This window comes from Saccostrea echinata, unplaced genomic scaffold (genome assembly GCF_033153115.1).
Source record: "Saccostrea echinata isolate AGI-Se365-2 ecotype Australia unplaced genomic scaffold, CSIRO_AGI_Sech_v1 ptg000019l, whole genome shotgun sequence".
Taxonomy (NCBI): domain Eukaryota; kingdom Metazoa; phylum Mollusca; class Bivalvia; order Ostreida; family Ostreidae; genus Saccostrea; species Saccostrea echinata.
The window spans coordinates 2,929,338-2,954,797 of record NW_026889768.1 but is presented as its reverse complement, the minus strand read 5'-3'; the positions used below and the strand labels follow the sequence as shown (position 1 = coordinate 2,954,797).

General features: G+C 32.7%; 1 protein-coding gene across 1 annotated transcript; it reads left to right on the top strand.

The window, feature by feature from the left end:
• The first annotated feature begins 2,869 nt into the window (after window positions 1-2,869).
• On the top strand, window positions 2,870-20,675 carry LOC133189675 (melanopsin-A-like). Its single transcript, XM_061325073.1, has 7 exons — window positions 2,870-2,957; window positions 11,819-11,981; window positions 14,522-14,649; window positions 16,389-16,600; window positions 17,931-18,234; window positions 19,437-19,500; window positions 19,664-20,675. Exons 1-7 carry the CDS (start codon window positions 2,870-2,872, stop codon window positions 20,673-20,675), a joined length of 1,971 nt encoding a protein of 656 aa, XP_061181057.1.
• The last annotated feature ends 4,785 nt before the right edge of the window (window positions 20,676-25,460 follow it).

Genomic DNA, 25,460 nt, shown 5'->3' with positions numbered 1-25,460 from the left:
GGCGAAAGGAATGAAAATAAGACTGTGGTATCCTATAGGCCCAATTTGAGAGTGAAAAATGGTAGCTTTATAGGCCCTTTATTTTTTCCCCAAAAAGGGATGATAATGCCTGAAATTAAACTCTTATCCCACTATGCAATGCAGTGGTGGTTAATTTGGGTAGTCAAAGATGACGGAGAAATACATGCTTCAAATATTCCCCTTGACCCACAGCACCACTGAGTGAGAACAGGCCAGATCTGATAGTGGGAAATAATACCCTTTTCGGCTCCTACTACACCTCCATCATGGTTTGATACAGTAGTATAAACACAATTATAATTGATTTTTGCATGTCACCAAAAAGCATGAGAAAGAAAAAATGCTTGAAATTAATGCATTTCGACAAGCACTGACAGAATCCGAAGATATTGTCTATAGTTCCACTGCACCTGCTGTTTAAGATTTAAAGAGTATTAAATATATAGCAGGAAAACCAAAATTAATTATTGCAACAGTTAAAATAAGGTATCGACATTGTAAAACCTTAAGCTATACCTCTTTACTGCACAATGTAAAAGGTGAAGATAACAAACAATGATCAATCTCGAAAATGCAGTAAACAAAATGAGTCGTGAACAGGGCGAAAACACAGATCCCTGGAAACAGCGGAGGTGGGATCAGGTGTCTAGAAGGAGTTTAGGGTAAGTATCTTCTGTCGTCCAGTCACCATATATAAATAAAAAAAACTTTAAACGAGGTAGTGGAAATCCTTGTAACATCAACTTATTTTTCAGTAGCTTGCCTCGGTTTAGATATTGATCTACACAGAGCATGCTCTTGCGTATCGAATCTGTTGGGAGGCATAAACACCACATGCAGGTGATGCTGGAATATTACTACATAAATAAGGGAAGTTGACGAAGGAAAAGCTGAAGTCATTCCGTTTGCAAATGCACTGGGATTTATCAAGTGGACATATGAATGAAAGTAACTATTGTTAATTGATAAGACATCTAAGATCCCTTTATATATTTAAGTATTACCAGCCCTCTATATATCAGAAAATCAGACATAAAATAAAAAGAAAGATCACAATCCTTTAAAATAAACTACAATAAAACTACAATTAACAATTGAAAAAAAACATTGAATACATGGAACTAAATTGCATACTGCCACTGTAATTCTATTTTGTTTAAAAATGTACCGGATTCCTTAACTTCATAATAATCCTTACAAACAAAGATACATTGCCTAGAATGAGGTACCATATAGAATAATATATTTACCCTGAATATATCGGAAAATCTTTAAAACAAGAGTGACTATGATGTGGCTCATGTTCCTCTGGATGGTATTCGTATTCTTAGATGTCAAGTGTTTTATCACATTGACAGAGCAATGTTATAGATACACGATGTGTTTACATTGAAATAATTAACAAGTCTGATATGTATTAATGTCACGACAAATGTTGGATAATTTAAAACAATTTTCATTTTTGGTTATATAAATATTGAGGTAATATGACACGTTTCCATATTCCTTCTAAGCAAAAAGTAGTTAAAGATAACACAGTTTAGGATCACATTCTTTTCACTTATAGAATCCTTTTATCTGAACATTTCTAGCGGGACAACACTTTGAAGGACTTTTATAAATATTGTCTGCTTGTTTACATATTTTTTTAAAGAATATTTAATCCATGCTGGAACATCACCAGCATTAGTGGTGGAAGGCTGCAGATTTTGACCTTTACTGGGCACCTGTGGCCTTTTAGCAGTACTAATGAGGGATCTTTTTTTGCTGGAATCTATTGCGACATGGGGTCTCAGTTTATACGGTCTCATCTAAAGGACAGCTTTCATATAGTAAACCTTCCGCATAGCAGACTTTCCGCCGGAATGTGTACCATATAGTAAACATTCCCCCTCGGATTAATTGCTATAAAGTAAATATTCCTCGGGTATTTTACTATATAGTAAAATTCCAATGCGAAAAGCTTTCAATACAACGAAAGTTCCTTCAGGGATAAACATATATATTAGACCTTTTACTTAACGTGTATAGGGGAACATTAACCAGGCATAACTAGTTGTCTGCACAACCTGAACCGTTTTGATTTTCTGGTAATATTTACTTTAAGGAATAACAACAGTGTTACTATATAGTAAAAGTTCCATTTAAATTTAAACTACCATTTTGCCTCTCTTTTCCCCTATAAATGTACCTATAACCATTAATCTGAAGCGTTTAATTTTTCAAAGTACATTTATCCGATTACATCTTTGCTGCTTTAAAGTGTAAAAAAAGGTATGAGGAAATAAAACTAACCTTCTGGAAAAGGTCTACAAAAACATATCAAATCATTTTTTGTGAATATTAGACAAGAAAATATTGTCAAAATAAAAGTACAAGAAACAATGATACAAAAAAGGTCTCAACTTTTATAAAGAATTGCTACTTTGAACAATTGGATGCTTCTTTTTAGCATGTACAAATTAATGCTTTATTGCACTATTTTACCTCAAATTCAGTAAACTAATATTTTGCTGTCAGGAAAAATAATGTGAAAAATACTAAAATGACTCAAATGCTTCTGATTATAACTTGCATTTTGATAAAGAAATAAAACAAACATCTTGAAATAATGGAACCATCTTGAAATCAGCCACGACGTGAAAATTACAAAGACTGGTTTTTACGACAAAGAGGAGATAATATCCATCTCCATGGCAACAATAAATATATATATGAGTAATTCTATTGTGAAGTTAATGACAACCCAATACGATCACAGAGAGAGAGAGAATGTCAATAAGAAATGACCTGTTGGATTAGACGTCAAATCCAGAGATGTGAGAGAGGCGCTAGATTTTGGAGCGCAATGACGGACAACAGTAGTGAGGTGGTGGACTGGGAGACGTTAAATGATGCTAGTTACGTCTCGATAGGAGTGTATCTTATTACACTGGGTAAGTTCTTGACACTTTGATGTACTTTCGAGTTTTATTCAATGTCAAGTGCTTTACAATATGCTTATAGAAATGTCTGTTTACTTCTTGGAAATAGGAAAAAGAAAATTTTTACCATTTTGAAATTATCGAAAATGACATTTAAATGTAAAAGACCTACATAATGTAAAACTAGTATACTCGTATAATTTTTTTGAAATTATGGAGATGTTTTTCTTTAATGCATCTTTACTTCACAAAATTGACATCATTTCCCATGTGGGGGCATTATTTTAATTATTTTGTTTAATGAAAATTATGCTTTTGTTGAATCTGTGCAATGAAGAAAGTTAGTTACCACAAGCAAAACAAAATGTATACTCCCTGTTATAAGAAATGTACAATGGAGAAATTTCAATACATCAAAATACCATATACAAAATTCCAATGTTGTAGACAAGTTCATTCCAACAACTACTGAATTTTAACATCCTCACACAAACTAGGTAGAGAAACTTTTGCAAGGGAGGTAGTTTCTAAGTCAAGACCCGACATTGTAATCCAGTTTAAACTTCAGAGTGCAGTGTATCACAAATAAAAATTAGAGGTACTGTGAACACTGAGCTCACAAAATGATACCTCCCGCTTCCATATGAGTATAACGGCAAAGTCCATTTTTTTTTGCTATGGGAAACCCCAAATATCTGTCCGATAAAAAAAACATAGAGCAGAAGGTGCACAATGGTACTCTGTAATAAAAAATATTTGTGAAAGTCTCATTAAATTTTATTCAGTGGTAAAGGAGACGTTGCGGATAAGATATGTGTACCCCATATATTATAGAAAGAATAGCAAAGTCCATGTTTTGATATGTGAAAGCCGAAATATGTATCTGATCAAAAGGTAAAATAGAAGGTGTACAATGGCCCTATGTCTTCATGATTTTGTGAATGTCTCATTGAATTTTATTCAGTCGTATAGGAAGAGTTGTGGAAAAGGATGGAGATAACGAACATTGATTGATCTGAAACAATCTGAAAAGGATACAAATCTGTGAACAGGGCTTTAAACACGGACCCTGGAAATTCCAGAGGTTGGATCAGGAGCCTAGGAAGAGTAAGCATCCCCTATCGTCTAGTCACAGCTGCCTTGACTCCTATTTATTGATCAGGTAGAAGGAATATTCCGTAGTCAAATTAAATATAACAACAAAGGCTTAAAAACTGGTATGAAACACGTCAGCCAAAATACCACCCAATAATAGGATTATTTGCTAACGAAGTCATTATGGCGACCATAGAAATCACGGAATGCTGACTTTAAACTTATGTGTCAGTAGTCTTCCTCGGGTTTAAAAATTGATCGTACTCAGAGCAAGCTCTTGAGTATCGAATAATTTGGGAAACGTAACCACCAAATGCAGGTTATATGGAATATTACATAAATAAGGAAAGTTGACGAAGAAAAAGCTGAAGTCTTCTCGTTTGTCATATGATTTAGTTGTTAGTTGGTGCTTCTCGTCTATAGTCAGTAAAACATCCGAATATGATATGAGATGGGTACCCTTAAGTGTAGAACGGACGAACGTACAGCTAGACGGATCGACGGACGGACACTGAAATCACTATACACCCCCGTTTTTTAAGCTTTTTAAGCGGGGACGTATAATGAAAAGGTGGAGACTTTGAGATTTTTTTTAATGAAAAACATTCTCAGGAAATTAATTTTGTAATAATAGTCCAACTCTTACATCGAAATTCACACTAAGCTTCTTCTAACGAAATTAACAATAAAAAACAAAAACAAAAAAAAACAGGGACTTAGCAAGGAATTACTTCATGTTGAAGCTAATAAATGTGGCGAAGCTCTTCCAGAACTGGTGAATTCTCATTCTGAGAGCTTTTGAGTGCCCAGGAAAGGACATTTGAGTCAATTAATCTGAATTTTTGAAATGATGATTTACAATTAAGGACAAATGATTTCATATAGTGATAAATCTTCTATATCTCTTAGATGATTCGATACGCAAGGGTATGCTCTACGTATAAACAATTTCTAAAACGAGGTAAGTTATTAACAAAAAAGTTGATGAAACAAGAATATCAGCAGTCTAGTTTAAAGTCGTCATTTCGTTAAGTTCTATGGTCGATACAATGACCTTGTCAGCAAATACAACTTATCACCAAGTCAAATGCTGACTGACGTTTTTCATACTAATTGTTAGGTCATTATTTACACACTGAATTGTCGACGAATTTTTCCGTTATTTCCCGATCATGACAAGGAGAACACGGCGGGTGTGACCGGTCGGCAGGGGGTGCTCACTCCTCCATGACACCTGATCCCACCTCTGATGTTTTAGATGTCCGTGCTTGCTCTGCTCCAAAATTTGTATTGTTTAATGGACTTTTGAGCTTGAATACTGTTCGTTATCTCCATATATTTCATAACAAAGAAAGATATCGTTACATATTTATCGTTTATTAAAAAAGAAATACAAATCTTTTTTAAAATTATTCTTAATTAATGTTTAAGTGTTACTTTCTAAGCCTGTTTACCCCGACTTACAATGTTATGCTTCTTGAAATTTTATTACAGAGAACATAAATCGTTTTGAAACCAAAATATTGCACACTGTCACACGAAAGGTCATGGTCTGAAGGAACTATGCGTATGAAATAATTGTATGTTGATCTGCTGTGTTGTTATTTGTTTCCAGAAAAGAAGTGGATTTTGGTTGCATCAATGAATATTAATTTTTTTTAAAGTCATGATGATTTAAAAAAACCCAGATGAACGTACAGTTTAGCCCCCTGCTGAGTCTAATTTGAGCTTTTTCAGTGTTTCCTCAACGTACAATATTAATCAAATAATGAGCATATGCATTATTATCAATTTTATGTATTTTCTTTTTTTTAAAAAAAAGCTTTCTATTATGAATGCAAAAGAAGAAACTATTAGATTTAGGAGATAGAGTAAAATTTTCATATAAAGTTAATAGGATATCACTTTATCACAATTGTTTATGGTTATATGGAGACCACACCTGAGTACTCTTAGTGTTGAACGGGTTTATAATCGTTGCTGTTTCTTTTGATATTCACATTTCAGTCAAACTGGTGTTCAAAATATCTTTTTATTCTATGCTACAGTTTACGATAAGTGCATTCGTGTTAAGTTTGAGAGTCCTCTCCTTTTATTAATGTTTTAATAACACGAAGAATCTGACATTACATTCCATATTAACACTAGGAGCGCCTCCATCCATTAACAGACAAGTTCTGTACAAAGTGTCACCTACACAGAAGGTGACTGACAGGATTTTTTTCCTTCTTAAATATTTTTCAATTTTCACCTTTCAGGGTGATAATATATATTATACAATTCAAAATTTAACCCTTACCTGTAATTGCAAAATAGTATCTTATTTGAAGTTCGTTTTCTTATTTGCAACAGTATTGTTCATTGAAGAAATTATACAAGGAGTTCAAATTCGAGTCAAAATGAACCTTAATGAATGTAATTAGTCGAGCTTACCTTAGCTTGGACATAGTATTAATTAAATCTATCTGCTACATATATATGAACAATTTACAGTGTAGAAGAAAATGTACAAAATGAGATTTTGTTTTGCAAGTCTCAGAAAAAAAGGTCACTCGAGTCACCCAGGACCAGGAGAGCCATTAGTTTCCATCCTTCATACTACAGATTGTAAACTTAAGAACGTTTTTGTATTTCCCAAAACTCTTTAGTCAGTTTTCCACAATTTCTTTTCTTTATCCAAACGGAAACAAAGCCACTGAAGTTCTAGGTTCTCGTACGCTTTGACCAAAGAAATTACGAGAAATCTTCTAAAATAAATACAACCTCTATGATTCTCTCCCCTTGCAATTTTTGGAACTATTATTAATTATTATCTTTCTAATTTGTGAAATTCATGACAAATGAGTTCAGGGTTCAAACTAAGGTTAATGGGTCAAAGAAGATGCAGAACGTAGTTTATGGCATTTCTCTTATCCCTAAAGTGGCGGCCTAAACTGCAAGCAGGTAAACTGTGTGTTTGATTGTAATGAACATTTAGAACTCTTCCTAGACATTGATGAATGTGAAGTTTGTCCTCAGAGTCTGGGAATCAGGTCCATTCCATTTTAGCTCACCTGAGTCAAAGGCTCAAACGGTACTTTTATTACCACCAATAGTCAATCATTGAGCCAAAGGTTCAAGTGAGGTTATCCGATCGAAGGGTGTCCGTCTGTCTGTAAACTTTTCACATTTTCGTATTCTTCTCAAGATATACTAGGCTAATTTCAACCAAACTTGCCAAATAGAATCCTTGGGTGAAGGGAGATAATTTAGTGAAAATTCAATTGCATCTTTTGAACTTCTCAAGAACTACTGCGCAATAAAAAATAAACTTAAAGGAAAGCTTCATTACATAATGTATATTCAAGTTTTTTTTTCTTCAAATCATGACCCTTTTCTAGAAAGAGGAGTGTTTTGTTGGGCCACAATAGGCGATCAAAATTTTACAGAGGAATTTATAGGAATTGATTCTTCTTCTCAAGAACAGTAAAGCCCTGATTAGTAATATTGATATGGAAGCATCTTCAGATAGTGTAGATTTAAATTTGTTCAAATCATGACCCCCGGGCAAGGGTGGGGCCACAATAGGAGATCAAAGTTTTGCATACGATCTGCTGATGAGGAACATCAAGGCCAAAGTGACTCAGGTGAGCGTTGAAGCCCAAGGACCTCTTGTTTAATTCACTGTCAGCTTCCTTGATATACTAGTAATTGCGTGCTGGTATAACATTCTCTTTTCTCTCGGATCTGACCACTGAGAAGCAAGGTGAGTAAAACTCGGGCCTTCAATGTTTTGAAGCAAAGACATATCGTACACATGCGACTTTATAATTGTTTAAGGACATACCCAACGTAGTTTGAACTTAATTGTCTTTTTCCCTGGAGTTGAAGAGTTCCAATACTTAAAGGAACTTTGTGCTACATTTTAATGTCTATATATGCTGTTGTACACTTCTTCTAAAACAATTTTGGATAAACAAAACATACTGAATATATGTTCAGTAATTTTTGTATATTTTTCTTTCAATTATACAGGAATTTTCATTAATTGTTATCTTTTCAAAACCCCTGGTAATGCATGCTGATTTTTTGTCTACGAACATCTGATGGCACTTTAATCTAAAACAAAGAATATCTTGAAAAATTATCATTAGGTAAGGTACGTTGCGTATGTCCTTAAGTTCTAATGAAGTTACTATTTCTCTTGCAGCTCGGATGGACTGCTGGAAGAAAAACTAACAGAAACTTATAAAATCCTAGATTTCATTTTACAGTCAAAAATCCTCACTTTACCGGCGAAGATCCAAAGCATTTGTAGCATATGTATAAATTTTGCACTCTATCTGTACATAGCATTGTGCTATCGAAATATGTGAAAAAAAGATGATGAATCTCTCCCTATTTATATACTTCAAAGAAAATAGTTAATACTGATTGTGAATCTCTCTTGTACATTTGAATATATACTAAGAATGACTTGGAGCAAACTTTCCATAATGAATTTTGCACTATAATTTCTCTGTAATAATTAAGACACATAGTCATCTGATCGACAGAGGTGAAATCATATAAACCTATTATGTATAAGGATATGATTTATGCACCATATACATGTATCAACTCAACCAATCGAACAAACATGTGATATCCTTGCAGGTACTCAGATTAATTGAATCAGAATCGTGGTTTTCTTCCTCAGTGTTAGCAGGAATAATACCGGAATCACAATCATTAAGCTCTTTTACATATAACACGTCTTACATCAAAGTCACGGCTAAAATTACGTTTTATATGTGTCATTAGCATGTTTTGTGTGGCAATATCTTGGCCAAAGCCGCAGGCGTATCTCACAACATTTTGTGATAATGCAGGAATTTCACAGGCGAGCATGTTATTGCTCGGCCAATGTTCTTACTGATATTTTTGACTATTTTTTAAGAAAAATAAATAAGCTAATCCTTACGCTTAGTTTTACACATTTTTTCATGAGAATATAGAATTTTGATCACGTTCTTTCGACAAATAAGGTGTAGGTTCGTGGATAACCACGAAAACACATCATGAAATCGAGCAAATTAAAGTTTGCATTAGGATGCTCTATTAACTAGGCATTAATGACTTTTTTAAAAATAAATTTAGTACTGATTACAGTACAATTGGTGATGAATTGGTATTTTAAGCCAAAAGTAAAGATCTGGTAAAGGAAAGGGGCCATAGGTTTCTCAAATTTGAGAAATGATTATCTTTAATGATAATAATAAACAATAACTTGGTTCACTAAACAAACACATACGTATTAGTCTTTTAATTTATCCATTTGTTTATGCAGGGTTGCAATAATTAAGATTTGTAAGATTTTTATATAATGTTAAATGTATAACGCTATTTAGAGATACATAGAATGCAAAATGTAACATTAAAAGCTGCAGTTAATTAATAATCAAAGTTCGAAATCCATATTTTAAGCGCCCCATCCTCCTTAATTTTCCTTATTTAAATAAATCAATAATTTTAATAAAGTGATTACTTTTAATCTAAATTACTTCAAAAGTCAAACTTATTCTTTGAGGAGGCTAATCACACACTTTCTTTTTATTCGTAATCTGTAAAAAATAAGGAAACCACTATGGTCATTATTCCAGAGGAATAATTTATGTTTAAACTAAAGAACTAACCATGTGAAATCCAGTAAGTTACTGTAAGTTACGTGCTGTGATAAGAGTCTTGTCATTTTAAGTACAACTTAATTTACAATACATGGGATGATTAACTGTTAAGAAAGCGGCTTTTTGGTAAGAGATAATTTGAGTTAAGTCTCGCATTATACAGTCATCACGGAAAATCAATGTCATTAAACACCTTTCTGAAAATATCCTGTGATTTCTGCAGTTAAATATAAGTAATGTCTATTCCATCAACATCCACTCGGCATAAGAGGTGAAAATCAGTCTTTTTGTAGAAGGCCTGTCTCGGTTTCGTTTGTGTAGGTTTACAAATTCGGGGTTTTATTCATTGCTGTTGACGCTTCAACACCCCCCCCCCTCCTACACATCCACACAACCACAAGTTGTACACTCATAATGTAAATGGCGATTATTATATGAAATTAACAACTCATAGTTATATTTTTACCTTTTATAATTTACCCTTATCTCTCCACTTATAATACACATGACCTCCTTGACCTTTAAGAATCAACATCATCAAGATACATCTTTTAAATCTTAGTCAACAACATATTTAAGTTGGAATACATTTTCAATCAGGGGTTCCGGAGTTAAAAGCTTGAGGAGACAGAAGACATACATATGGATATTTTTTTCTTGTACTAAAGGATGCAGACTCACACAACTTCTGTTCAAGAAACCAGGCCTCGAGACCATAAACTGAGAACAGATTTAAGTAAAAATTTTGATTTTGAATATCTTGTGTTTTATTTAACACACATACTTAAAAATTTGCAGGTTTGTGTAATATTCCAATCAAAACATATGATGAAAATTTTATTTCATTATCGAAATTATTTCAGAAGTTATATTGATTTAAAATTTTGACTTAAGTCTGTTCTCAGTTTATGGTCTTGGGGCCAGAAGTAGAGTTAATTCATACAAAATTGTGCAAACTGTCAGATATTTTTCCTTAAAATTTTGCAATTTACTGTGTTTACTATTGATAAAGATTAAAGAAAATTCAATGTTCTTATTAAGAACAATTTTAAAATGAGGCAGTGTACCGACAAATAAGTTGTTGATACAAGGGTATATACGATATCGGTTAATGTCAACATTGGGGAAATTCTATGGTCGATACAATGACCTTGTCTGCAAATACAATTTGTCGTTAGGTCGAATGCTGACTGACTTCTTTTATACAAATTGTTAGGCCATTATTTTCATACTGAATGATCTGCAGATTTCTCGGCATACCCGATCATGACAAAGGACACACGACGGGTGTGACCGATCGACAGGTGATGATCCTCAATGGCACCTGATTCCAACCTCTGATGCTTTGAGTTCCTTGTTTGCTCTGCGTACAATTTGTATTGTTTCATTGGATATTTGAGCATGATTAGTCTTCGGTATCTTCACATTTCATAAAACACCCCCCCCCATTTATTGTAATAGTAAAATAGTAGTCTTTCTCCAAATTATAATGATATCCAGATTTGTTTATGTTTGATTGTTTGTTTTTGTATCTCTGTACATCAATTAGAATAATCTTAAGTTTTCGATTAGATTTCAATTCAGTCGTATCTACTTGTTTCCTTAATTAAACCGTTATGTCTCTTATCAATTATTATGTCTGACATTTGTTTGTCATAAAAAGACACTTGCCATTTTTCATGACAAAAAATATTTACGATCTATAACTTGTATGTTACTTGACAACTGACATTCCGACTTTGATTGGTTGATTGGTGAAAATACTGTGTATAAATAGTACTTAGTGAAATGCAATTGATCGATGAACACGTAATTAAAGAGGAATGATGCAGAAATATATTGAAATTAAGATGACAATTACTGGCCTTCATAATATCAGCCATGATCATTTAGTATTTTAGAACAATGCTAGTATTCACTTAGTCCGAAGGACCAGTTAACCATTCAACTTTCGAAACTTTGATGAATGAACATTGCTGAAGGCTAGTATATTTTATTGCCAAATATGACCAAACCTTCAACTTGATTATTGAAATAGAACAAAATAATAATAAAAAAAAAAAGCAACAGGCCAACAACCATGTACAGTTTAATGAAGATTAACAATTACGAGTATATGTTTGGTATTTTCAGCCCCTACAGCCATGTTTGGAAACTGTCTCGTTCTTTTTGTATTCTGGCGGAAGAGCTTGTACAAGAGACCGGTAAATTGGTTCATTGTCAATCTAGCGGTGGCGGATCTAACAGTTTCTCTTTTGGCACTTCCAATGTCAGCGACCACCGCCTTTAGCAAGAGGTAAGTGTTGTAATGTTAAAGAAATGGTCATGTTCATTAAAATAAGCACAAAAATATACATGTATTTTCCTATAGGTAGGCAAATAATCCCTCTAATAGAATTTGGAACTTCTAACATTTAATTCATTTTTCGCTATATGTCATTAAGAGATTTTTCATGGTAATAACATGAAATATGTACTTGCAAGATTTTTATCTGACTTATTTGAACTTTTTGTTTTCTTATAAAATTTTTTCATCATTCATCTGTCTGTCTGTCTGTGAAAAACTTTTAACAATTTGGACTTCTCCAAAGCCATGAAGACATTTTTCATTAAACTCGCCATGAAGCATCCTTGAGTGAAAGTAATTAAATTAATGCTTATTCTAATTAATAGTCATTTCACCTTCCAAAGCTGAAAAAATCAATAAGCTAAATAGCTCCTTCTCAAAACAGACAAGACCAAAAAAAAAAAAGTAAAAGCTTGTTTATACTGGTTCAAATCATGACCGATTGGGCCAGAGTAAGGCGTCAAAAATTTACATAGAAATACGTAGGGATATTATGTTTTGAAATCTTAAATGATTAGCAATGTCCATGATAGGTCAAATATATTCAAGCAGCCAATACAGTGTCTGGAAAACTATCTTAAGATTCTCATGGAAAGAACTATAGGACCATAATTTGTCAAATTAATATGCAAGCAAATTTATGAATTTTAGATTCCAGTTTACTTCATAAAAAGACCCCCTTGGCTTGGAAAAAGGCTTTAATGGGATAACAATGTATTAACAAAAATATACTGGAAAAAATCTTCAAAATCTTCTTATTAATACATGTAATTTAAAATCTGTATGCAAACAATCGCATGTTATGTACTTTAAGTTCATGCAAATTGTGATCTCTACCAGTGGAATCAATAGTGGAACCGCTAAGAGTATTTTTTAAACCAAACCATACAGATATCTGTACGAGGGTTGTTCGGAATGTTCGTGGACTATCGTCATAACCTTCTTACTTAACGTCATATTATATCCAAATTTGGAAGAAATATTTCAACGGTAAATTCAAACGATGTGTATTAAAAACTTTTAAAATATCGTGGTTTATTTCAAAATTATCTAGACTTAAAACATTCGAAATACGGATCATGGAGCAGGTCAAAATTTCGTAATTTACAATCAAGACACTAGATAATGTCTGAAGTCATATCTTCTGTAAAATGACACCGAAAAAAAAGAGGAAAAAAATTCTACACATTCAAATTAACAATTGTATCCGATTCCAATTTATGACTTAATATTTTGTATCGTTGAAAAGAAATCGGTTTCAGAAGATAGGTAGTCCTCATTGAAAAAGGCAAAAAAGATGACGTCGTAGAACGTCAGGGAGCAGCTCTTAACCATACAATTTTGTGTTGTGCTCTGGAAAACTCCAGCAAAAAATCTGAAAATGCCGGAGGAAGTAGGAAATATGTCAAAAGCGATCCATGCATGTGTGTGTACATGGTACAAGCGATATTTGAATGATATACTACTATGCTAATTTGTAAAAATTATATCAAAAACATAGAAAAGTTAGTAACGTCATGCTAAGAGTTTGGCTCTTCACAGATGCTGATCATGTGAAAGCCCATTTACGCAGTGAAAAAATTATATAGCATTGACAAACGAAATGATACTACTGGAACAATTGTTAGCAAAATTGATTTCAAGTGATAGAGAAACGTTTTTAATGAGTGCACTGGTATTGGGCAAAACAGCGTGCAATGTATAGGAATAGTATTTTTGAGAACCTCATGTCGGTATGTTTTTGACGTTGCGGTGTTATTGAGTTTGCTCCGTGGTTACAAAACGTGTTGATTTTAAAATTAAATAACATTAAGTCTATTAAATCACATGGAATGAAACTTCACATTTAAACAAAATAAACATTTTTACATATGATAATATGATCATTTCAAATTCTTGAGGATAGTATAACGAATATTGGCATAGTCCACGAACTTTCGATAACCCTCGTAAAAACACAAAGGTTACAATTTGCTAAATTTTCACCAAGCCCATATAAATTATTTTAAATTTTTGAAATCATGGACTGTAGTATGATGGTCATATAAAGGGTTTACATTGACGGGAAGAAAATTGTGAATTGTGAGTGTAGAGGCCCATGGGATCTTCTACATATAGTGTTGATTGTGAAAATGAGGAGTGGATCTCTAAGAGAGGTTTTTAGAATCACACACACACACACACCCTCACACACACACACTTTTTTGTTTTCAGCAAAACATGTTTTTTCATGTTTAGATTCTGTTTCTATTGTAATAAATGATTGAAATACAGGTGAACTTCGGTATCTCGAACACTGATATCTCGAATACCATGGATATGTCAAAGTGATTTGGAAGTTCCAATCCCTTACTCTTTTAGTATTTTACCATGGATATCTCGAATCTTCACATATCTCGAAGTTTTTGTTTTGGTCATTTCTGTATTTAGTGTTTTATAAATATATAGAGATGCAATATGCTCAACTTTCAACATGATTATATTTGTAGGTGGAACCTCGAAGTAGCAGGTTGTCAATTGTACGCTTTTATCAGTTTCGCAGGCGCTTGCAACAACATTTTGACTTATGCCGCTATTAGCTATTTCCGCTGCCAGATTGTCTGCAAGAACAGATACAGTAAGTTGATATTAGGATTGTTGTGAATTCAAAGAATTCCTAGAGAGATAAATCTGACAAGGATCAATAAAAGGGAAGAAACTTCACACAATGTATTTCTGATAACAATGACAAAGCCCAGCAGCGCAACATACTGTTAAATCACATATTTATGTGGGGTTCAATTTTCATGGATTGAGGAAAAACAATTTTGATTTCTTGGAAAGAATTGTTGAGTAGTTATGTATATGACATTTTACATTTCGTGGTGAATATGAATTCGTGGGTCTGCTCATACCTCGAAAACAACGAAAATGAAACCTCACAGAAATTAGTGATTTCACGGTAGTATGCAACAGATCACGTTTGGCGACTTCCATATTTAAAACTAAACCGGTATATTGTCGAAATATATTGATTTCTTTATGTTTTAGAACCAATAGTTCTGCCTAAATCAAAGTTTCAATGCAAATTTTTTGCCCAGCGTTCTTCTGGGTTTACAGAGCATTGATCTGTTTTCAAAGAATTTGAAGACAAAACAGGCAATAGCATTGTCAATGGCTTCTTTCAGCTACAGTACATTGGCGGAAACATTACAATTAAAATAAAGAAAAAAAGCTTAATGATTTTATTAAATGATTTAATGATTTTATTAAATGATTAAATGATTTAAAAACAAATTTTATTGAATAAACGTGAAAAGTGGCCCTTTAAAAGAGAAGAAAAAAAAACTTTAGCTACAAACAATACTACAATCAATTTTTAATTATGTGAAAATAAAACTTTGAATTCTAGTTCATTACGATTGCCAGAAAAACCTGAAGCTAATGAGGTCCTAAGTCTACTATACAGAATATTTTCCTTTACTTATAAACACATGATAAAACCATTATGCCTACGTATGTAAGAAAAAACCTAAGAAATATTACAACTATGGAAGTCGTAAAATGAATATATTATATTGTCAATTGCGAAATAATGCTAGTAATTTAAATGCTGATTTATTTAATCATTTTTTAAGGGAAGATCAAAATTGTGACATGTGCGGATATAGCTCTGAAACATCATTTCACTTTTTTATGAAATGTCCAAAATATTGTGTACAAAGGCAAAACCTTATGCAAAACTTTAATACTTTGCAATTACCAATGCCTATATCCTTACAACTTATTCTGAATGGAGACAATAATCTTACTTACAACCAAAATATTGCCGTATTTAAAATTGTTCAAGAATTTATTGCATCTACAAAGAGATTTGCATGATATTGATTCTTTTTTTTTTTAATTTTGTCAAACCACAGAACCAACATCTATTTATGTGTTCTTATTAACTTTCACATTTATACTTGTATTATTATAATTATCAGTCATATATGTTAAATGCAAACTTATATAGTATCATCAGCTCATTTATATTTTTTCCCTACTTATTTTGTCTTCTTTATATATATATATATATATATATATATATATATATATATATATATATATATATATATATATATATATATATATATATATATAAATCTCTTTAGAATATACACATGTATATATTTTTTCAATGTTATGTAATTAATATTTACTGTAACATGTATGACTTGACCTGTATTGTGGAGAGGACTTATATAGGTAGTGCCTGCTGTCCAATCAAGTTATGTTTAATCATAATAAAATATTGTTTAAATTAAAATTAAAAATTATAGAAGTACTACATTTAACTTCAGCTCACTTGTATAAACCTCAATCTGAACATTTCAGTAGCCCGAGTAAAGTATGGGCGGATCCTGGGAACTTTAGTGGCGATCTGGAGCTTCAGTATTCTTTGGACTCTTTCCCCACTCCTGGGATGGAACACTTATGAGTTGGAGCCGTACAACATAACCTGTAGTATTCGCTGGACTGGTCACTCGCTTGGTGATAAGTCCTATGTATGGCTGTGTTTGCTGTTTGTCTATATATTCCCGATGACCGTCATGATTTTCTCCTACGGTCAAATTGCTAACCATGCACGACGCCTCTCCTCCACTACCCAACCCAGCGATACCGAGAACAAGTCCAAGTTCCTGTATAACCTAGAGAAAGGGGCAACAAGGGTAAGAAATCCAAGGAGTGTTCAGAATTTTAGGTCAAGTATTTTTCATTTTGTGATGATAGTCTAAATGTCATTTCAGAAAAGTATATAAATAATACTTCTTTCAAAACAAGTTAAAGTAAATTTGTTGTCAGCACTTTAACTCTTGTTCAGTTTTCCCAAGCTTACGAACATCTTTGATTATCCATGAACCTTATAATTGTACTAATAGAGGAATTTCAGAAGAAGCCCTATGATTATAGAGTTCATTAACACTATCAAATAACTAGGTCAATGACCTACTTATCATGCTAGTGGCCCCTGAGTATTTCTCGGAAAATATTCCATTTTTTCACCAATGTTTTCTTTAATTACAAAATATAACAAAAACAATATTCTTTGGATGATGAAATATATTGAAGAGGGATGAGTGTTGCCAAAATATAGATAAACAAAATTTGTACAGTAAGCTTGTTAAATATTCCAGTCCAAATTTCCTCTGTCTATTTTATCCATTCTTCATAATATATAATAAATTATACTAAAAATCTTATTATCTTAACTTTCAGAATAATATCTTTAGAAAAAAAATGTTAAAAATGAAAAATTAAAATTTTGCCCGAATGTCCTCTGCATAACCATAATTTTACCTTTGTTCTCACATAATCTTTTTATTAGAAAAAGATTAAATTTTGATACTGCTATTGATTTATTACATGGTATTCAAGTCCATGTAGACCATTTTTTTTATTTTAAAATATTTTACTTTATAGCAATCATACTGTCAACCAAAACTCTGAGGAAAGGTTATTCTAAAGGAAAGGATTAAAAACTAAAGTTGAAATGCCAAATAACTTTTATCTACAACAACAATAAATTTTTATTTAAATTTTTTTTTATGATCAATGGGTGGTTACAAATATTTACTTGTATCTACAAACACAAATGATCGAGAGGTGGTTAAAAATATTGACTTTATTTACCCACAATTTTCTTTACTTTGTATCATCCAAAGGTGGGTAAAAATAGTAAATCGTTATTATTAATCAACAATTAATCTTTTATGCCAGGATATGTTTATCTTTACATGTATGTTCCAAAGAACTGTCAACGAGAGTTCTCAACGTCTTTGAGCGATTGCATTTATTGTAAAACTACGTGCACTGTCATACATCTGTCATCAACACAATTGATATTTCTACTGATTTACATTTTTTTCCTATTGGCAGATTTCCCTCATGATGACAGTGACATTCGTATTTACTTGGACACCTTATGCCATCTTGTCTACAGTAGCTGCAGCTGGTATTAACATCACATCACCGATCGCATTACTACCAACACTATTCGCAAAATCCTCTTGTGCATACAATCCATTTATGTTCTTTCTAAGCCACAATACATTCAAATCTTTCAAATGGGGCTTCGCCTCGTGCACGAAAAACAATGCCGAGGATTCTGGGAGGCTATACATGAGCAGGGTGAAGTTTAACAATCGTGTGGAACCTTCAGATTTACCCAGGTGTTCCACAGGTGAGAGGAATGTGACACAAACTACAAAACAACATCACAGCAATTTAAAAGGTGTTACACTAACCATTTCTGACGTGGAAGAAACTGGTGTTTAATGAAAAAAGGTCTACTGTGGAATGATCAATGTTCGTGGAGGACCAACGTTCGTGGATTTCGTGGGTCATCCTTATTTACGAACGTTGGTCCCCCACGAAAAATTATTTTTTCAACATTTTTTCATTGAATCTTCTGTATATACGACTTACCCACGAAAGTACGTCCCCACGAACGAACAAAATTTTGTTTGCCCACAAACATTGACCCCCACGAATTTAAATGATTCCACAGTATTTAGATAAGTAAATCAAATCATGCAGGTATGGATATATCGGATTGGAAAACAAGTATATTTCCAAAAACTTTCCATATCTATTTTACTATCTGAAAAGAAAAAAGTCATTTTATATATCATAAGGTATGTTTGATTCATCTTATATTCGCATCTTGTTATCTTCAGTTGTCACAATTCTGTGGCTGAGACATTGTAATTTTCATGCCAAGATGTGTAAAATTTGATATCCAATAAAAGCAGTCATCGGACAGATTTATTTAAATACAGTTTTATTTCCTTTCTGAGTGCTTCTATGTTTGAATATTGAAGTATCCATTATACATTAGAATTAGATTTTGGAAAATAATGAGCTATTTATATTGAATTTCAACTATATCTGACGTTTAACTGACGATTTGGATGGATGACAAATAACATACTCTCTTCTTAAGTATACAAACCTATCTTATCAACAAAGAAGAACACTAGGTCTGGCTCCATTGAAGAGGAAGCGTAATTACTATGTAGATCAGTTGACTATTCATTAGTGCTCTTATAAAAGGTAGGTTTTACAGCTGTAGTTACAGTTTTATTTAACTGTAAGAATACACTAGTTCTCCACATATATTTAAAAGTAAGAAAAAATTGCGCGATGATAAACATTTTCTGGAATGCATAATTTAAAAGCCTTTATTATATCTTCTGCAAAGTTTATTCAGAAATAGTCTTCCTAATCATTGTAATTAACTACGGATGCGTTCCATTCATTCGTTCCGATTCGATTCCGGACGTTCTGTTCTCCTTGATGAATGGAATGAACCGGAACAGAAGAGAAATTTTCAACATGGCTGCCAATGGGCGGAAAACCTGTCTGCTTTTTTTTTATATCAAGATTCCGACACTGACTCTGATTCTGAGGACGAAAATATCTTATTACCTGCACTAGCAGGCGCTATGTAAGTAAAGGCTATTTATGAATCAATTAAAAACTAAAAGGTTTTTGATCACGTGTGTTTTATAGTGGCTTAGGTATTAGTATTGAAACAAAAATGAAAAAAAAAAAACTAAATGAGGTTGGCATATGAAATAAATATTCATTTGGATGTTTTTTATTTACAGAAAGAAAGAAAAACCAAAAATATATGGATATGTGGAGGATGTGGTTCCCCTTTATTCTGATGCTTCATTTAGAAGAATGTTTCGACTGTCAAGACAGACATTTCAAATCCTCTCTTCATATCTAGAGGAAGTTCCAGAGATGAAGAAAGACGGTAATGGTGGTAAAGAACGAATGTCTCCACAAAAAGATATTTTAACCACATTATGGTACTTAGGGACTCTCGACAGCATTGACAGGATAGCAGACCGTTTTGGCATTTCGCCATCCTCGGTAATCAGGGCTAGAGACCGAGTTATGAATTCAATTCTAACTCATCTCAAGTCAAAATTTATAAAATGGCCCAATCCCAATGAATTAAATCAAATCGCAAACAATTTCCAGCAAAAGAACGGATTTCCAGGGATTGCTGGTGCATTAGATGGGACTCATATTAGAATAGCAAAACCAACAAACCATGGAGATTCATACATCAATAGGAAGGGATTTCCTTCCTTGCAGTTACAAGCGGTATGCAAGGAAGACATGATGTTTACTCATGTATTTACCGGATTTCCAGGAAGCTGTCACGACGCAAGAGTTTTTAGGAATTCCGATTTATGGGAAAATGGATTACAAATGATTCCAAATATATACCATATCATAGCTGACGCAGCCTATCCACTAAGAATATGGCTACTCACTCCCTACCGAGACAATGGTCACCTGACACACGAGCAACGCCGCTATAACAACTACCTGTCCAGCAACAGAATGGTAATTGAGAGAGCATTTGCTCTTCTGAAGGGTAGATTCCGCCGATTGCGTTTCCTGGAAACCCAGAAAATTGAGTATGCTGTCAAAATTATCATGACCTCTTGTGTTTTACATAATGTCTGCATTTTCAACCATGATGAAGTCGACGATTTCATTCAGCAAGATGTTATTGCAGCAAATTATAATGTTCCAGGAATCCAGGACTGTGAAGCCCAGGGTGTACAGAAACGTAATCAAATAGCCAGGAATCTTTTGTGATAGGCTAACTTCAGAATGAATGCATCATGTTTTTAAACATCATATTCAATAAAGAATACAGTAACTGTTCAATACAATTTAATACAGAAAAATATAACAATGTAACAAAACTCAACAAAAGATGTCAAATCGAACTTATATGTTTTTTTATGTAAATAAAACTATGGAACATGTCAAAAAGAGTAAGATATATCTTGACAGGTATTTAAAGTCAGCTGTAAAAAGTCCTTTACAGATGTTTTGATGAAATTTACATTGTAATCCATGTATTAAGACTACATGCCACAAACATTCTTTTCCTTACAGCTTAAAAGATAATAACAACAAATGATACTTAAGTTCAATATATCATGGTCATGGAAGAAAAAAAAGATTGTTTCTCCAATAGACATTGCCATAAATGAACGTAATACAAGGTCAAAAAATTAATTATTCATTGCAGCTGCCTACAAATCCACTTATAGATTCAATGAATCTAACCCCCCACCCCCATTTCACCTATTCATCAAACTTATTTTTTAACACTTAAGTTTAAGAGAATTTAGTTGTCTAAGCAATAAATATTACAAAAATTTTACTTAGTTCTCAATTATGTCCATCAATGAACTTGGTTAGGAACTCAAATAAAGCAGGTTGGTGCATTCAAGCATCCTTTAAAAGTCACAAGATTTGTAATGTATAAAAGCCAAACTATTTCTTTAAAAAAAAAAACTATCTAGCCACTCTTAGAATTGTGGGTAAACAACTGCAAACAAAGTTTTTTTTTTAGCTGTAGCCAAGTCTAAATTACATGTAATACATTATCCATCCATGTTTTTTTTTTCAGTTCCAAGCAAGTAATCATGAACTAATGTAGAAAAAAATGTTTAATACTTGGACATAATAAAATAGAAAAATGACAATGAAAATAACCTGTTTGGGAGTTTGTAGCAAATAATAAAAACTATTTGTTAAATTGTACCAAAACAAAATAAAAAATGCAAACAATTCTGACTAGCAATTATCCAATAACAGTTTGTGTAATGTATAGTACATAGTTGAATTTTCAGGAGAATAACTTTTCCTCTGCAAGAAAAAAAATCAACAAACAGATGAAACAAAAACAACTGCATTGCTTTCAGTGATAAAACGAAATATTAAAAATCCTACCACAAATACTTTGAAAAGTTTTATGGCACAACTCAGAACAAGTTTTAAAAAATGAAAGAAACCATTCACTATTTTGTGCCCTTGTGCTTAAGAGTCTATGTAAAAAACACTTTAACTTTTTTCGCAATTCTTGATCTGCATATTGGACAGACTTCTAGAGCTTTGCTGTATGGAATACAGCACACAAGGTGGCCACAGTCAACAAACACTACTTCTTTTGGATGACTTTCTTCCATGCAGATTTCACATTCACCTGAAAAGAGATTATATCAACAAAAATTAAACAGGAGTTCCTATGAGCAAAGTCAAGATCATGTAATATGTAATCTTTAACATGGAGTAAGAACTTGTAAATGGATTAAATGTAACAATAGTACATGACTGTACATGTATTGTAAAAATAATGACCAAACGCATGTAATGGAATGTTTCCTACTCTTTGATTTCAAGGAACTAAATGTGTACATGTATTTAATATAATAATGTTAAAATTAAAATTAGATAATTCAATTTTCTAAGGATTTACACAAAAAGTACAAGTAAATACATGTAATAATAATTTTCAGCCATATGCATATTTTAATTTTATCATGTAAGGATATTTGTGCTGAGCCAAGGTATAAGGAACACAACACTCACTAGTGATGTGCTCCCATTGTCTCAATGAGTTTTTTCATCAAATCCATCTTTTCATGATGCATTTTTTCTTTACGCTCACTTTCCTCCTTTCTTCTTTTTTCCTGATTTTCAATAAAGTTTTTCATTACATCAATGACCTCTGTTGAAGTAGATGTACGCTTTCTTTTCTTTGGATTAGTACCTGAACCTGATGGTGTGGGCGTAGACGACCTTGAACTCTCATCGTCACCATCCTCTGAATCGTTGGGAACTTCTGCAGAAATTTTGGAGTCAGTGCTACAGGCAGTTACTTCTGGAGTAATGGCAGGATCTTTGGAATATATTTCATCCAATTCAGACTCATATTCAAAACGCTTTTCTTCCAGTTCCACTTTTCTTCTTATTGTCTTTGACTGCTTTGTATCCTCTCTGCAAAGTCTTCCATCTCCCTGAGACTTGCTCATGATTATAGGAGTATCCTTCATCTTTCATCCCTGTGGCAATTTCCTCCCACATGGTTTTCTTCTTGATCAAACCTTTCTTAATTTTCTCTTGATATGTTTTGTATTTGGTTATTAGAAGTAAGGTACTAGAGCGTGTCCAAGACATACCTATATCCGCAGTACTGCATGAGGCAACTTTACTCTCCTTTTCATCTCCTAGAAAACATTAAAATTAATAAATATATACTTTCAATGCTTAACATTTAAAAAAAATACATGTTAGACACAACCTGTTACATGTATTTATTTATGGTGTTTATTCCAGAATATGAAGATCATATACTATATAGAATTACTTCTTTTGAGTAACAGTTTCAATATTTTTCTCTTGATGTGAAATATATCTACTCCTATGTAATTAGTACAAAATTAGTTACTACTTATTATGGGAGGAGGAAATATTAATCTCTTGAAAGTGCAACCTCCCAGGTATACTAATCTGTAAAATTTTTAACTTTAACATTAATTACCTGATGATGGTGTTTCTGCTAGTGGTTTCTGACATATGTGCTCAGACATCAACTCCATGTCGTTGAAGTATATGCTGCACTTGTGGCACTGGGTTATCGTGCGTTTTTTCATTTGACTTTCGGCATTAATTTCATGTGCTGTTTGTTTTGTCACAAGGATGGAATTATTTTCTCCGCCTAAATGAGAAAAAATATCTTTTATACTAATAGTATACATTAATATCAAAGTACATACTGCTGCATTGCAAATTATAAAACTCAATTGCAAAAGATATAAATGGCAGAATTAAAAAGGGGGAGGGGTGCTAAAAGGTAAACCTTCATTTAGTTAATACCATTTGGATATGCTTTCAAAAAGACGAGGAGATTCGAAAAAAGATCGCCACTGTGATCGACCCCTTTCCCTACTATTACAATTTTTACTTGTCCTTTTTAATACACTTTTTTCCTCGTAAATATGTCATTTTTTAGGTTTGTACCCCCCCCCCACTTTCCCTTTAAAAATCTAAGATTTTCTTGACCCATCTTGGGCCTTTATGATGGCTAATAAGGTGCGCACTAAATATCCCTATAAATTTAAGTTTTTAAATAAGCATTTGCAGTAAAACGTATACACAGTAACAAAACTCACTTGATTCCGTTGTGCATCTATGCATTTTAACATCATCTAAGCTGGAAAAGTACAAATTGCAGTCTTCACATTGATAAAGCACGTTTTTCTCCGCCATTTTTGTTACGTAATAATTCCCGCTGCACCACCTCTTTAGAAAGGATAGAGAGAATCCGTCCGGAATCGGATTCCAAATCGTTCCATTGCAATTCTACGCGTTCTGGACTTTCGGAAGCGTGAAAGGAACGCACCCCATATATATAGGAGAGGGTAATTTTTTATATATGAAGTGCAAATATGTCATTATCTTTTTCAACAAAGAAAACCCATTATGACAATATAACAGCATCAAATTAATATATAAAACATTCAAACACCTACGATATAAATTCGTAAAAAAATTGCAGGAGTAAAATTAACCCGATATACAGTATATATCCACAATTGGCCACGACAAACTTAAAGAATGCATACATTCATAGAAGCAGATTTTGAAAGCATTATAGATGGTAGTCACATTTACTTGTTTGATAACTACAATGTCTACATCTGCTTTCATTAAAGGCCATTATCACTGAGAAATCTTTAAAATCGTATAAAACATTGTTTCATTTTAAACTATCCTTTCAAATTTCAATAAAATTAAAAATAAACAATTCAAAACGGTCCTGAAAGAAATAAATCGTCAAATGTCATGTAAAAAAAACTTACAAAAATTACAAAAAAAAAAAAGCCATAATTTAAATTAAACGGGGTTAAAATGCCACAAAACGCCCACTCAGAAACTACCTATACACAGTAGTATTCTAAACTTAAATGTTATATCGGAAAGTTGAATTTGTTCAAAAGATTTCCATTTTCGGTTCAGAATCGAAAGAAACTAAAACTTTATCATTAGCTCTGCTATCGTGCATCCTGTATTGATTCAATATCCAAATTGGATTTTTGAAAAAAAAAAAAAAAAAAAATGGAAACAGAGGTTTGATCAAATTATTGATCCATGAAAAGCAGAAACTCCGATAAAAATGCAAATTTTCATGAAAATGAAACTGACCTAAAACTCTGATGTGCACAGTATAGTTCTTAATTCGGATCCAAGATCTCTAGGTTTAGATTTAAAAAAAGAAGAAATCTTTGACGCTTTGAGTGTTCTAATTGTCAGAACCATCATTTATTAATTTTATTTAACAAGTAATTTCCTTTCTCGAAATGTACACAATGGTACAGACCAAAATACCTGATAATTGTCTTATCAAAGCAAGTTGAATTTAATGTTGAATCTATTACAGCAACTGCCTTGCAAGTGTAGAAACTATTAAGAATTGAAACACCCCAAAATTGAGCTGAGTAAAATTCTAAGGCTAGAGGAAATATTTCCACAACATCTATACATGATAACAATAATTCTGCTTCTAAAATATTTTTTGTAATAAAA

Excerpts from the sequence above, each read along its gene's own strand:
- LOC133189675 (XM_061325073.1), top strand. The coding sequence starts at position 2,870 with ATGACGGACAACAGTAGTGAGGTGGTGGACTGGGAGACGTTAAATGAT. Across the intron at positions 14,650-16,388 it reads TGTCTGCAAGAACAGATACA|TAGCCCGAGTAAAGTATGGG; the intron begins GTAAGTTGATAT and ends TGAACATTTCAG. Across the intron at positions 18,235-19,436 it reads TTTACCCAGGTGTTCCACAG|ATTCCGACACTGACTCTGAT; the intron begins GTGAGAGGAATG and ends TTTTATATCAAG.